This window comes from Mus caroli, unplaced genomic scaffold (assembly GCF_978045245.1).
Source record: "Mus caroli unplaced genomic scaffold, Mus_caroli_1 scaffold_10, whole genome shotgun sequence".
Lineage (NCBI taxonomy): Eukaryota > Metazoa > Chordata > Mammalia > Rodentia > Muridae > Mus > Mus caroli.
In genome coordinates this window covers 18,921,778-18,936,152 of record NW_028227265.1, presented here as the reverse complement: position 1 = coordinate 18,936,152, position 14,375 = coordinate 18,921,778, and the positions used below count along the sequence as shown (strand labels likewise).

Sequence of the window (14,375 nt, the reverse complement as noted above, 5' to 3'; positions counted from 1 at the left end):
ACACACACACACACACACACACACCCCTTTTTAAGTGTATCTTGTTATTAAATTGGAGTTAGGGAATTAGCAGAATCAGTATAAACTCCTGGGTTTTAGTATACAGATAAGCATAGAGATTTGTGTGTGTTTCCAAGCTCTGCCATCTACGTGGGCTTGGAAACAGTGGTACACCAGAAGCACTGAGGACTCCATTCCAGATCGTGGTATTTAAACATCATTTTCCAATAAATGGCAAGGATCCTTGATGAAAGGATTTCTCTGGGCCTGAAGCAAGTAGAGGAAAAACACTCCAGATAAGCTGGAAATTTTTGTTGTTGATGTTGTACCATAAAGAACTTAAAGAACTATATGCACATAAAAGGACATAGGAACCAATTCATAAGACCCAACCTCCCACTAGCTAAATCTGAGACAGTTTGAAAGTCAAAATAAAATTATGCAAAAAAATTATAATGTAATGATCTATAACAGTGGTTCTCAACCTTCCTGATGCTGTGGCCCTTTCATATAATTCCTCATGTTGTGGTGACACCAACCGTAAAATTATTTTTGTCACTACTTCATAACTGTAACTGTGCTACTGTTATGAATCATAACATAAATATCTGTGTTTCCCAATAGCTCTTAGATGACCTGTGTGGAAGGGTCTTTCTACCCCAAGAGGGGTCATGTTTTCCAGGCTGAGAACCACTGATGTATTTAATGAGAAATATAACTCCACTGGCATAAGTATATGAATAAACACATGAAAGAAGGAAATTCTGTTTTGATAACTGAATACCAACTAAACATGGGAAGATTTATGGTGTTAGGAATTGATTAGTGGATGCTAAAACTAGTGTCTGACTGGTTAAGAATAGGGCATTGATCCAGGTGTGGTGATACAGCCTGTAGTCCTGGTAATTGACAAGTAGAGACAGAAGAATCTGGAGTCCAAGGTCATCCCCAACTAAATAGTGAATTTGGGAACAGTCTGGGAAAATATAAGGCCCTATATGGATAAAATAAAATAAACAGGGTATATACTCAAAGCATCTCCCCGGAAAGTATTAACTAAAAAGGAAAAAAAAAAAGCACATATGTGATGGAGAGATCAGGTGAGCCTCACCTTAACTAAGTCATCAAACATCGTAGCAGCACCAAAACCAGAACACATAGCACTAAAGAGATCTCCTGACCCAGCACAGTGAAAAGGACACAGGTTGCAACTCATTTCCCTCCAAAATAGTTAAGCATGAAAAAGCATCAGACCGTCCAACTTAAGAAAGAGCCAATAGATCAACTGTCTCTTCAAAACATCAAAGCCAAGAAACCTAAAGAAGAGTAGAAGCCGTTTCCCAAAGAGGCATGACAATTACATGCAGTACATGACTGTGGGTTGATTCCTTGACCTGGAAAAAAATAAAGAGAGCTCAGGTAGCAACAGAACAGAGGCAGAGGTTAAACGTGGACTGCAGACCAAATAATAGTCTTTATGACAATGAAAACCCTCGTGTACTGGGTGTTCTCATTTTTAGAAAGTGTGTACCAAGTGATTTAAAAGTTAAGCGGTGGGCAATGATCTACAGTTTCATTTTGAATGGCTCTGGAAAATGATGAGGAAGAGAGATTATATGGCCACAAGGAAGGCAAAGTCAAGTGGATAAAGAGGTTTCTTACAACTCTTCTCTAAGTTGTAGATGGTGTTAATTTGAGGTCATTTGACATAGCTTGTTCATGGGGGAAAAATTTTTAATTCTTTGAGCTTGATCAAATTTCTTTTGGTCTCTGCAGGAAAGAAACCAAGATAGTAATTCTCCGCAATGTCACTCCTCTTCCTGTGGCCTGGCGGATCTCCAGCCTGGAACACCTAGGGGAGGACTTTACTGTGTCCATGATGCAGGGCACCATGCTGCCCAAGGGAGAGTTTGGGCTGCAAGTGCACTTCCAGCCCTCCAAACCTGTCAACATCAAGAAGGCCATTCGGATTGAGGTGAGATGTACCATCCCTGTAGACTTGATTATCAAAATATGCGTGCATGACACACGCATACACACATACACACACACGGGGGGGGGATATTAAATCCCTCATCTGATCTGTTTCCTATCTCCAGCCCATGATATCTTACTCTGCACAAAACACAAGCTCAATAAAAGCAGTATGACTCTAAGCTGATCTCTTACGAAGACAGTAACCACTCAGCATTTTCCTGAGAGCCCCGCTGCTTTCTCCCCATAGTTCCATTTGCTAACTTTGGTGCGGGAACTCTGTCAAGCAGGACCTCTCCTGACCCAGTCACCATCTGTACTAGTTCTTAGGCCACTATGACAAAATCACGTCAGACTGGGTGACTCAAAACAACAGACCTTTCGTATCTCATAATTCTGAAGACTAGAAAGCTAAAATGGAGATAAACAGGACCACACTACCTCTGAAGGCCCCAGGAAAGAATCTTTCCTTGTCGCTTCTAGTTTCTGGGGCCTATGAGTGTGTGCCTTGGCTTGTGTCCTCCAACCTTTGCCTTCTTCCGAAGGTTTTTCTCTGTCTTCTCCTATACTATTTCAGAGGGACACAGGAAGTCCTCTATACTCATGAGTTCTCCAGCCACAAATCCAACCATACTGGCAAATACCTGTTGAAAGAAGAGATAGAAATTCTGAATTAATACTTGATTTGGGGGCTGAAGAGATACTTGGTGGTTAGGAACACTTGCCACTCTTACTGTGGTTCATAGCACCGATGTTGGGTGACTCATAATAGCCTGTAACTCCAGCTCCAAGGACGCAGCACCCTCTTGTGGCCTCTGTGAGCATCTGCACTCACATGCACATACCCACCAGCATACACTTTTTTTTTTTAATCTTAAGTTTAGTGACAGCTATGAATTTCCCCCCTGGCATCCCAAAGCACATGGAATGCAAACAGGTGACTTTGTTTTTCAACTGTAGTCTTCAACAAGATGGCAGAGGTCTCCACCTAGATGCCAGAGTGTTGGATTGCCTGAGAAGCTCTTGTCATGACTAATGGACCCTTTAATCAGCTCCTGGTTTGTGTCCAAGGTCAACAGTCAACTAGATAGAATTAGACTGGTCTGCCAGCTGGCACCAGCTCAGTGACTGCTTGGGGCAGTGAGGAAGGATCTCCAACAGTGATAGCAGTAGGCTCAGTGAACTACTAGAGACCAGGCCTGAAGATCATAATGATTACACATCTAAAAGACTGTGAATTTCCAAAATAGAAACACCAAGCATGTATTTTACTTAAAAACAAATACAACCCCCCCTCCCAAAAAAAAACAGCCCCTTTTCTTCACCTTGACTCACACAGAATAGGGTCGCTCCAATTTATAAAACAAACAGAGCAAGACGACTTAAAATGTAAGACTAGAAAAATGTGACAGCAAAGTTCTCAGAAACATTTCCCTGTCACCTCTGCTGCCCAGTCCCCACCGCATGTTATACGGTTCAGACTCCAGACACTTTGTGGGTCTGAGCTCTCGCTGAAGAACTTTCCCCGGCAGGTTTTGGACGCAGAAAATCTTGTTGGTGTCGTTCAGATCGAAAACATCTTGATCTTTGCAGAATCGTATGACATTGCTCTGGACATCACCTTCCCTAAAGGTGAGCTGACCCCTGGGAAGGGGGTGTTTATATGTCGTTTCTGTTTGTATTCTAGAGTTCTGGGTGGAGGGACTCTACTGTGTTGTTCACATGATGGTGGGGTTGGTGGGGGAGGGAACAATCTCGGTAATAGGAATGCAAGCCTAGAGTGATGTTGGTAACATCACCACAAAGCAGTCTCCTCAGTGGAGGGTAACAAGGGTTGGGGTCCAGCCTCAACACAGGATCGGAGTTCTCAACGGAAGCAGGGATATCTGGAAGGTGCATAATAAATAGACACAGACTACTTTTGGGGTACAAGCTGACAGGTAATTTTTCAAGACTTAAAGCTTGTCTCTCTTCTCTCTCATCCTCTGCTTTCTTTCTCTCTCGCTCATTTGCTCACAGCCTGAGGCTGCATTCTCTTGTGCTCTCTGCTTTTCTCTTGTGTGCTTTTCCTTTCTTGGACTCTCATGCTCATACACACCTCTGTGCATTCTCCTTTCACTCTCACACACACCCTTTACACATATCTCTCACTCACCACATGCATTCTCCTTTCACTCATACACACTCTCTCCATACATGCCTCACATTCCCTCCTCACTCACTATTCACATTCTCTCCTCACTCACTCTTGACACGCTCTTCTCTTGCTCGCTCACCTTGTTCTTGCCCCAGTCTTTTATTGATATTCCAAAGGCAGGTTTAAAAAAAAAAAAAGACATTGTATAATCATTGCCAATTCAAATTCAAAAGCATAACCACATCTCACAAAGAATTAAGAATCGCAATTGTTCCCCAAAGTTTCAAGCTTCCCAATTTCCAGGCTTATAGCCAAAATAATAATAATTGCAAAGTTATCATTATTTAAACTTTAACTTATTATACTTCAGAGTGCAGAGCTCATAGCTCTGACCAGCTACTTGCATTTTCTTGTGAAGCTCTAATGATAAATGACATGAGCAAAGCTGCCAGGCAGTGGCCAGAAAGAATCAAGTTAACCCTTAACTCAACAGTTCTGCTAGCTTTCTGCTTCTGCACATTGCACACAATGACTCTCTTAAGAGTCCCAGTGTTTTGACTTAGTTTTTACTAATATAAGATCTTACATATTCTATACTTGTTTATCCAGGGCCCATTCTCAAATGTTGTACACAACTTATTTCATAACTTTTTTCTTTTTTGTTTCTTTTTTTATTTCATAACTTTTTATGAAACTTGTTTCATTTAAAAAAAAACAAACTTTTAATAGTTTTTTTGTCCTTTCTCGAGATCCCAATATTGGCTCTAATTCATTTTCTAATACTTTCTTCATACTTTCTTTGCAAGTCAAGCATTAATTTGGAACTACCATTGTGCAGTTATTGCAGTGTTTCCAAGATGAGAGCACACAGCATACACCTGGGCCATTTGTGCTGTGCTGTGCTGTGCTGTGCTGTGCCCCATGCCTCAGTTTTTTAATTGTTTAAGAATCATTACATCAAGGAACATCTAGTTTCACAGAATTTGCTAGAGCAGAAGGAGAAATAAGAAAGTCAGATATAGAGTTCGATCGGTAGCGGGAGCGGAGAGCGGACCCCAGAGAGCCCTGAGAGCCCCACCGCCGCCGCCGGCCTAGTCACCATCACACCCGGGAGGAGCCGCAGCCGTCGCCGCCGGCCCCAGTCACCATCACCGCAACCATGAGCAGCGAGGCCGAGACCCAGCAGCCGCCCGCCGCCCCCGCCGCCGCCCTCAGCGCTGCCGACACCAAGCCCGGCTCCACGGGCAGCGGCGCGGGTAGTGGCGGCCCAGGCAGCCTCACTTCGGCAGCGCCCGCCGGCGGGGACAAGAAGGTCATCGCAACGAAGGTTTTGGGAACAGTCAAATGGTTCAATGTAAGGAACGGATACGGTTTCATCAACAGGAATGACACCAAGGAAGACGTATTTGTACACCAGACTGCCATAAAGAATAACCCCAGGAAGTACCTTCGCAGTGTAGGCGATGGAGAGACTGTGGAGTTTGATGTTGTTGAAGGAGAAAAGGGTGCGGAGGCAGCAAATGTTACAGGCCCTGGTGGAGTTCCAGTTCAAGGCAGTAAATACGCAGCAGACCGTAACCATTATAGACGCTATCCACGTCGTAGGGGTCCTCCACGCAATTACCAGCAAAATTACCAGAATAGTGAGAGTGGGGAAAAGAACGAGGGATCGGAAAGCGCTCCTGAAGGCCAGGCCCAACAACGCCGGCCCTATCGCAGGCGAAGGTTCCCACCTTACTACATGCGGAGACCCTATGTGCGTCGACCACAGTATTCCAACCCTCCTGTGCAAGGAGAAGTGATGGAGGGTGCTGACAACCAGGGTGCAGGAGAGCAAGGTAGACCAGTGAGACAGAATATGTATCGGGGTTACAGACCACGATTCCGAAGGGGCCCTCCTCGCCAAAGACAGCCTAGAGAGGATGGCAATGAAGAGGACAAAGAAAATCAAGGAGATGATACCCAAGGTCAGCAGCCACCTCAACGTCGGTATCGCCGCAACTTCAATTACCGACGCAGACGCCCAGAGAACCCTAAACCACAAGATGGCAAAGAGACAAAAGCAGCCGATCCATCAGCTGAGAATTCGTCCGCTCCCGAGGCTGAGCAGGGCGGGGCTGAGTAAATGCCGGCTTACCATCTCTACCATCATCCGGTTTGGTCATCCAACAAGAAGAAATGAATATGAAATTCCAGCAATAAGAAATGAACGAAGATTGGAGCTGAAGACCTTAAGTGCTTGCTTTTTGCCCGCTGACCAGATAACATTAGAACTATCTGCATTATCTATGCAGCATGGGGTTTTTATTATTTTTACCTAAAGATGTCTCTTTTTGGTAATGACAAACGTGTTTTTTAAGAAAAAAAAAAGGTCTGGTTTTTCTCAATACACCTTTAACGGTTGTCTTAGTCAGGGTTTCTATTCCTGCACAAACATCATGACCAAGAAGCAAGTTGGGGAGGAAAGGGTTTATTCGGCTTACACTTCCATGCTGCTGTTCATCACCAAAGGAAGTCAGGACTGGAACTCAGACAGGTCAGGGAGCAGGAGCTGATACAGAGGCCATGGAGGGATGTTCTTTACTGGCTTGCCTCCCCTGGCTTGCTCAGCCTGCTCTCTTATAGAACCCAAGACTACCAGCCCAGGGATGGTCCCACCCACAAGGGGCCTTTCCCCCTTGATCACTAATTGAGAAAATGCCTTACAGTTGGATCTCATGGAGGCATTTCCTCAACTGAAGCTCCTTTCTCTGTGATAACTCCAGCTGTGTCAAGTTGACACAAAAATAGCCAGTACAATTGACCCCTTGTCAACTTGACACACAAACACATCACTAGTAAGCCTCAACTCTTACATTCTTATTCATCCCCAAGATCTAAATAACTTTAAAAGTCCCACAGTCTTTACATATTCTTAAATTTTCAATCTCTTTAAAATATCCATCTCTTTTAAAATCCAAAGTCTCTTTACAATTAAAAGTCTCTTAACTGTGGGTTCCACTAAAACAGTTTCTTCCTTCAAGAGGGAAAATATCAGGGCACAGTCACAATCAAAGCAAAAATCAATCTCCAACCGTCCAACGTCTGGGATCCAACTCACGATCTTCTGGGCTCCTCCAAGGGCTTGGGTCACTTCTCCAGCCATGCCCTTTGTAGCACACACGTCGTCCTCTGGGCTCCAGATGCCTGTACTCCACTGCTGCTGCTGCTCTTGGTGGTCATCTCATGGTACTGGCATCTCCAAAACACTGCATGACCCCTTCAGTCCTGGGCCTTCAATTGCAACTGAGGCTGCACCTTCACCAATGGCCTTCCATGGCCTCTCACAGTGCCGAGCCTCAGCTCCTCTGCATGACCCCTTCATGCCTTCAAAACCAGTACCACCTGGGTGACCCTTACACATTACCAAGTCCCGCTGCAGAAGGAGTACAACCTTGCCTATCTCTGGAACACAGCCTCTTTGTGCTTTCAGAAAACACTTCCCAGAAGATGTCACCTCAACGATGCTGGTCTCTTCTTAATCACCGCTAATTTCTTAGCTCCAGCTAACCAGCATCAATAGTCCCAGTAATGCAAAGTGTTTGCTTTAGTAGTTCTGGTATCTTGTTAATCACAGCTGATTCTTCAGCCCCAGCTAACCAGAACTACAAAATCTTCACAATCAAAACAGCAATGGCCCTGAAAAGAGTCTTTAATTTTCCCTCTGAAATTTCACAAACCAGACCTCCATCTTCTGCACTGTTCTCAATATTATCTTCCAAGCTCCTACACAACATCTGACAGAGCTCTTAACAACAAATGGATCTTCAAGCCCAAAGTTCCAAAGTCCTTCCACAGTCCTCCCCAAAACATGGTCAGGTTGTCACAGGAATACCCCACTCTGCTGGTACCAATTTGTCTTAGTCAGGGTTTCTATTCCTGCACAAACATCATGACCAAGAAGCAAGTTGGGGAGGAAAGGGTTTATTCGGCTTACACTTCCATGCTGCTGTTCATCACCAAAGGAAGTCAGGACTGGAACTCAGACAGGTCAGGGAGCAGGAGCTGATACAGAGGCCATGGAGGGATGTTCTTTACTGGCTTGCCTCCCCTGGCTTGCTCAGCCTGCTCTCTTATAGAACCCAAGACTACCAGCCCAGGGATGGTCCCACCCACAAGGGGCCTTTCCCCCTTGATCACTAATTGAGAAAATGCCTTACAGTTGGATCTCATGGAGGCATTTCCTCAACTGAAGCTCCTTTCTCTGTGATAACTCCAGCTGTGTCAAGTTGACACAAAAATAGCCAGTACAACGGTTTTTAAATTGTTTCATATCTGGTCAAGTTGAGATTTTTAAGAACTTCATTTTTAATTTGTAATAAAGTTTACAACTTGATTTTTTTCAAAAAAGTCAACAAACTGCAAACACCTGTTATAAAGGTCTTAAATAATAATAAAAAAAAAGAAAGTCAGATATAATAGAATAGTTATGCACACCAAGGCCAACTGAAAAGCAGTCACGCACAAATGAAATCTATACAGCCATTGCCCAGGGCCAGGGTTAGGAGAAATGGGAACAACTGTTTTTTACAGGGAGCTGCCGCCAGCTTCTGAGATGTTTCCACCCGGGCCTACTGCAGGCAGTCTCTGTCATTGTATGCTGTCCCCAGAAAACAAGAGGTTGTCATCAGAATGAAACCTTCAGGGCTCCTCTTTGAGAAGCTGACAGTCAAGGCTTCTCTTCTTGCCTATGTTAGTTTCTTACCACTATTGTAACAGATTTCCACAAACCTCCTGACCTAATACAAACTGCACTTAAGGAGCTGAGGTCCTTGGTGAGTTCAAGGCCAACCTGGGTTACCCGGTCTCAGAAAGAAAGGAAAAGGGAAAAAGAGGAAAAAGGAAAGGAAAGGAAAGGAAAGGAAAGGAAAGGAAAGGAAGAAGGAGAAGGAGAAGGAGAAGGAGAAGGAGAAGGAGAAGGAGAAGGAGAAGGAGAAGGAGAAAAGGAGAAGGAGAAAAGGAGAAGGAGAAAAGGAGAAGGAGAAAAGGAGAAGGAGAAAAGGAGAAGGAGAAAAGGGAGAAAAGGGAGAAAAGGGAGAGAAGAAGGGAGAGAAGGAGAAGGGGAGAGAAGGAGAAGGGGAGAGAAGGAGAAGGGGAGAGAAGGAGAAGGGGAGAGAAGGAGAAGGGGAGAGAAGGAGAAGGGGAGAGAAGGAGAAGGGGAGAGAAGGAGAAGGGGAGAGAAGGAGAAGGGGAGAGAAGGAGAAGGGGAGAGAAGGAGAAGGGGAGAGAAGGAGAAGGGGAGAGAAGGAGAAGGGGAGAGAAGGAGAAGGGGAGAGAAGGAGAAGGGGAGAGAAGGAGAAGGGGAGAGAAGGAGAAGGGGAGAGAAGGAGAAGGGGAGAGAAGGAGAAGGGGAGAGAAGGAGAAGGGGAGAGAAGGAGAAGGGGAGAGAAGGAGAAGGGGAGAGAAGGAGAAGGGGAGAGAAGGAGAAGGGGAGAGAAGGAGAAGGGGAGAGAAGGAGAAGGGGAGAGAAGGAGAAGGGGAGAGAAGGAGAAGGGGAGAGAAGGAGAAGGGGAGAGAAGGAGAAGGGGAGAGAAGGAGAAGGGGAGAGAAGGAGAAGGGGAGAGAGAAAAAGGAGAGAGAGAAAAAGGAGAGAGAGAAAAAGGAGAAAAAAAGGGAGAAAAAGGAGAAAAAGGAGAAAAAAGGGAGAAAGGAAAGGAATGGAAAGGAAAATGGCAAGGCAAGGCAAAAGGAAAGGAGAAAGGAGAGAAAGGAGAGAAAGAGGAGAAAAGGAGAGGAGGAGAAAAGGAGAGGAGGAGAAAAAGGAGAAAGGAGAAGAATAAAGGAGAAAGGAGAGAAAGAAGAAAGGAGAAAGGAAAGGAGAAAGAAGAGGAGATGAAAGGAAAGGAAAGGAAAGGAAAGGAAAGGAAAGGAAAGGAAAGGAAAGGAAAGGAAAGGAAAGGAAAGGAAAGGAAAGGAAAGGAAAAAGGAAAGGAGGAGGGGGAAGGGAGGGGAGGGGAAGGAAGGGAAGAAAAAAGAGAAACAAACAAACAAACAAAGGGGATGGGAAGGAAAGGAGGGAGAAGAAAGGGAGAGAGGGAAGGAGGGGGGGAGTCAAAAAAAAAGAGAACCCCCCACAATGTATTATAGCCCTGAGGTCAGTTCAAAGCAGGTCTTACTGGGTCTCACTAAGTTGATATCAAAGTGCTGACAGATAAGCACTCTTCCCTAAAGGCTTTGCAGCCTCTAAGAGACCACCCCATTTCTTGGTCTGTGTCCCCTTCCTAAACCTTTGAAGCCAGCAATATCCCACCAGGTCCTTCTCATGTTGCCCTCTCCCTGGCTCTCCCACTTCTGCTGTCCCCTTCTATTTTTATAAGGACCCTTGTGGTTATACTGGGCCTTTAGGATGACCCATGTCAGCCTTCACATTTAATGTCAGCCAATCCAATACCTTGAGTGCCCTTAGTCATGTATTCACAGATCCCTGGAATTAGAATGTGTGTCCTGAGACGTTCTATGGAGCACTCTGCCATAACACATGAATTGTGTATCCCTCTCTGAGCACCTGATTCTACATGACACCGCCTCTCCCTGACAGGCCTCTTCCTCAGCAAGATTATTAGGGCTACATGTTAATCAGATGCCGTTGTCTTAACGTACAGGCAGCATTGTGATGAAAAGTGCCTATCAAAAATAAAATAATGTTATTGTGGTTTCATTTATCACAGAATAGTTGTCCTTAGTGACCACTAAGATTGTATTTATGAAGAGTTTTAATAATCTGAGGGAATGCTTATCTTGAGACACTAAGTAAAACAACACAAAGTTAGACCTTTTGAGTGCAACTTGGTAAATTTTCTAAATTTTGGCTTAGCAATTAATTAATGATACTAACTTTCAGAGAGCCCAGGGTTTGGTTCCCAGCACCCGTCTGGAAGCTCACAGCTGTCTGTAATTCCAGTCTCAGGGGATCCAATGCCCTTTCTGGCCTCTGAGGGGTCCACTGTATGTATGTATGTATGTATGTATGTATGTATGTATGTATGTATGTATATGGTATATATATATATGAATATGATGCAGACACGTGTGAAATAAAAATAAATAGACTGTTTTAAAAAGATTTTAGAGAGCTCTAGAGATGGTCCCTCAGTTAAGAGCCCACCCACAGCCAGGTAGTGATGGAACAGGCCTTTAATCCCAGCACACAGGAGGCACAGGCAGACAGATCTCTTTGAGTTGGAGGCCAGCCTGATCTACAAAGTGAGTTCCAGGACAGTCAGGGATACACAGGAAAAACATATCAAACACACACACACACACACGTTGGTCTCCAAAGAATCCAAGTCTGTTTGATTTCCAGTACCCATATCAGGCCTCTTACAACTACCTGTCATTCTAGCCCCAGAAAGATCCCACTCCTCTGGCCTCTGCACTCACTTGCATATATACACACACGAAGATGCACATATATACACATAATTAGAAATAATAATAACAACAAATATAAATAAATAAATATCCTAGAGAATTTAGCTAGCAGTAGTCATGCAATAGTAGTCCCTTGTGGTGGAATCTCAAGGGAGAGATGTCCGGATATACTAGGAGGCTTTTGTGTATTCTCTGAGGCTTAGTCAAAAGAGTTTCCAGAAAAGAAGTTCCCTAAAGTCATCATTGTGGAATGATTTGCCTTGTAATCTATAGAGGGGAGCCAGTGCAAGGGCCCCTGCTCTGGCTCTCCTACCCACTCACCCATACCCCGTGCCCTGGCCTCTGCAGGAACTGAAGGAGGTCTGGATTTTGGAACTTTGAGGGTCATGGAGGAGGTAAAGCAGCCCCTTCAACTGAAAAACCGTGGAAAATATGAGATCATATTCAGGTAACCTGAATTGCATGGGATGCGTGTGTGCGTGTATGCATGTATGCATGCCAACTGCCCCTATGCACTCAGGAAGAGAAGAGGATAAAACATGTAGGTCTTGTGTCCTCGACTGAAGCTCCAGGTGAACCACCCCACTCAGTTCCCTCGAATCCGAGGATGAAAGACACACTCGTACATAGCTTATTTTATATATATATATATTTTAGCTTAATGGTCAGGCTCTTCTAAGCCTTCCTCAACGATCACACCCTTCTTTTCACTCCCAGCTCAGCACCCTAAATCTGCCCTCAGCTTTACTTGATCTCTAATCTCCTGCCTGCTACCCCAAGGCCACTCACCCCACCAGAGATCTCACATGGCTGATGGTTCTGTCTCCCTCCAAAGCAAATATTTCCTCCCCCTTGAGTCTGCTAGCCTGCCTGCAGGAAAACTAGAAGTCCCGCCTACTCCACCTAGCTCATTGGCCACAAGCATCTTTATTGCTCAATCAAGAACCAATTGGGGAGCAGGACCGTCAGTTCAGTATTCACACACAGATTCCCCGACAATCAAAAAAGCATCAAAACCACCCCCTACAAGAGGATGTCTGGGAAATTTTTTTTAAAGGGAAACCAGAAACTGGTACTGTGAGTAAAGTGCCTGCTGTGCTGGTGTGAGAACCTGAGTTTAGGTCCCCAGCACCCACATTAAAAATCCAAGCATCCATAACCCTGGCACAGGAGGTGAATTTCTGAAGCCCTCTGGCCAGCCAGGTTAGCCTACTTGGTAAGCACTGGTTTCACTAATAGATCCAGTCTGAAAAGGTGGGGAGCAATCAAGGAAGACACCTAACATTGACCTCCAGCCTCAAGTGTTCAGGCACACAGCACATGCACACACACATACACAATACACATACAAAACAAACAAATAAAAAGCCTGGGGCTAGGAGTGTAGCTCAGTTGGTGAAGTGATTGCCTGGTATGTCTTTAGTTTGATCTCTTCAACACCATGTAGTAGCACGTACCTCATCAGGTAGACGCTAAAAGACCAGAAGTTCAGAGTAATCCCTGGCTACATGGTAAATTTGAGAGGCCCTATCTAAAAGAAAAAACGAAAGAAAGAAATATGGATAATAGCTCAGGAATGACCTCTGGTGTTTACATCCACAGATGTGTGTGTGTGTGTGTGTGTGTGTGTGTGTGTGTGTGTGTGTGTGTTCATACAAGAACATACACATGCATGCACATACATACACAGGAAAAAAGCATAGTGGGTTTTGCTTGGTATGATAATTACAAAGGGCCAGAGACAGGCAGGTCCTCAACAGATCAAACTGTCCTCTCAGACTTTGTGGGATCCCTGGATAATTGTTTAAAGGGATTCTTTATCCTTGTCTTCCAGCTTCACTGTGGACACCTTAGGGGTTTTGCCAACAAACTTAAGTTCCATGATCTCAATCCAACCCAAAAGGGGGACACTGACCTCAATAGATAAGCCCACAACTGTCCAGGTGTTCTTCCGAGCAAGAAAGGAGGTGAAGATCGATTGCCAGCCCATCCTGCGCTGCCAGGTGAGAGAGCCCAGAGGCCTGCTGACTCAATGGCATCCTGATTGGGGGGTGGGGGGGGGCAGAGAAAGAAGGCTGAAGGGGAGATAGCTTTTGTGGCAACCAAAGAAACTACACCAGAGTTCAGTCCCAACTAACCAGCACAGGTAGGTCAGAACAGAGATGTGCAGAGTCACCAGAAATAGAAAAAGGGGAAAGGTTTTGGGGTACATAAGAAGCAAGGGATCTGTGTCCCACCGTCAAGTAAAAGCAGCAGGCATGGTTGCTGCATGTCGACATGCGTAGTAGAAATTAATCTCTGTGTTGGCACCCTTTACTGTTTTTATTTATTCATTAAGATGAAGCATGAAGTAACGACTCTCTTACTCTCTTTTTCTCCATCATGGAAGCAGGCAAGAAGACAGCAGATAGATGTCCAACCTTTGACACTGCAACATGACTGTACCCCTGGCTAACATCTTCTTAAACCTTCCCTCTCTAGATTATTGAGCCAACTCTCCCAGAAGGTGAGATCATTGCCAGCATCCCTATTAAGTTTTCTGTGAATGCAGTATACTCCAAATTCACCATCAGCCCCTCCTCCATCATCAATTTTGGGGCTTTGATCTGCGGTACCAGGAAAAGCATCACCTTTACCATAGAAAACCAAGGCATAATCGACTTCAAATATGCCCTCTACAGGCTGACAGGGGAGAGTCCAATTCTTCAAAAGAAGATGTAAGCCAAGTTCTATTGACATGGTGCTTTATATTCTACAAAGAGCTGTGTTATACTGTACCTAACTAAATTCACCCAGTCCTCTTGCATGAATGAAGCAGACCCTCAGGTTTAGAACTGTCTTGTGAAATCACCAG

The 14,375-nt window shown here is 44.8% G+C and overlaps 1 protein-coding gene and 1 pseudogene across 1 annotated transcript in view; both read left to right on the top strand.

The window, feature by feature from the left end:
* Hydin (HYDIN axonemal central pair apparatus protein) overlaps nt 1-14,375 on the top strand; it is a 361,694-nt gene that overhangs the window by 289,033 nt on the left and 58,286 nt on the right. The window contains exons 53-57 of the mRNA XM_085843582.1: nt 1,777-1,975; nt 3,507-3,606; nt 11,870-11,969; nt 13,356-13,524; nt 14,003-14,238. Coding sequence (XP_085699708.1) covers nt 1,777-1,975; nt 3,507-3,606; nt 11,870-11,969; nt 13,356-13,524; nt 14,003-14,238 — 804 coding nt within the window. The remainder of the gene's footprint in view (nt 1-1,776; nt 1,976-3,506; nt 3,607-11,869; nt 11,970-13,355; nt 13,525-14,002; nt 14,239-14,375) is intronic.
* On the top strand, nt 5,140-6,290 carry LOC147002341 (Y-box-binding protein 1 pseudogene; annotated as a pseudogene).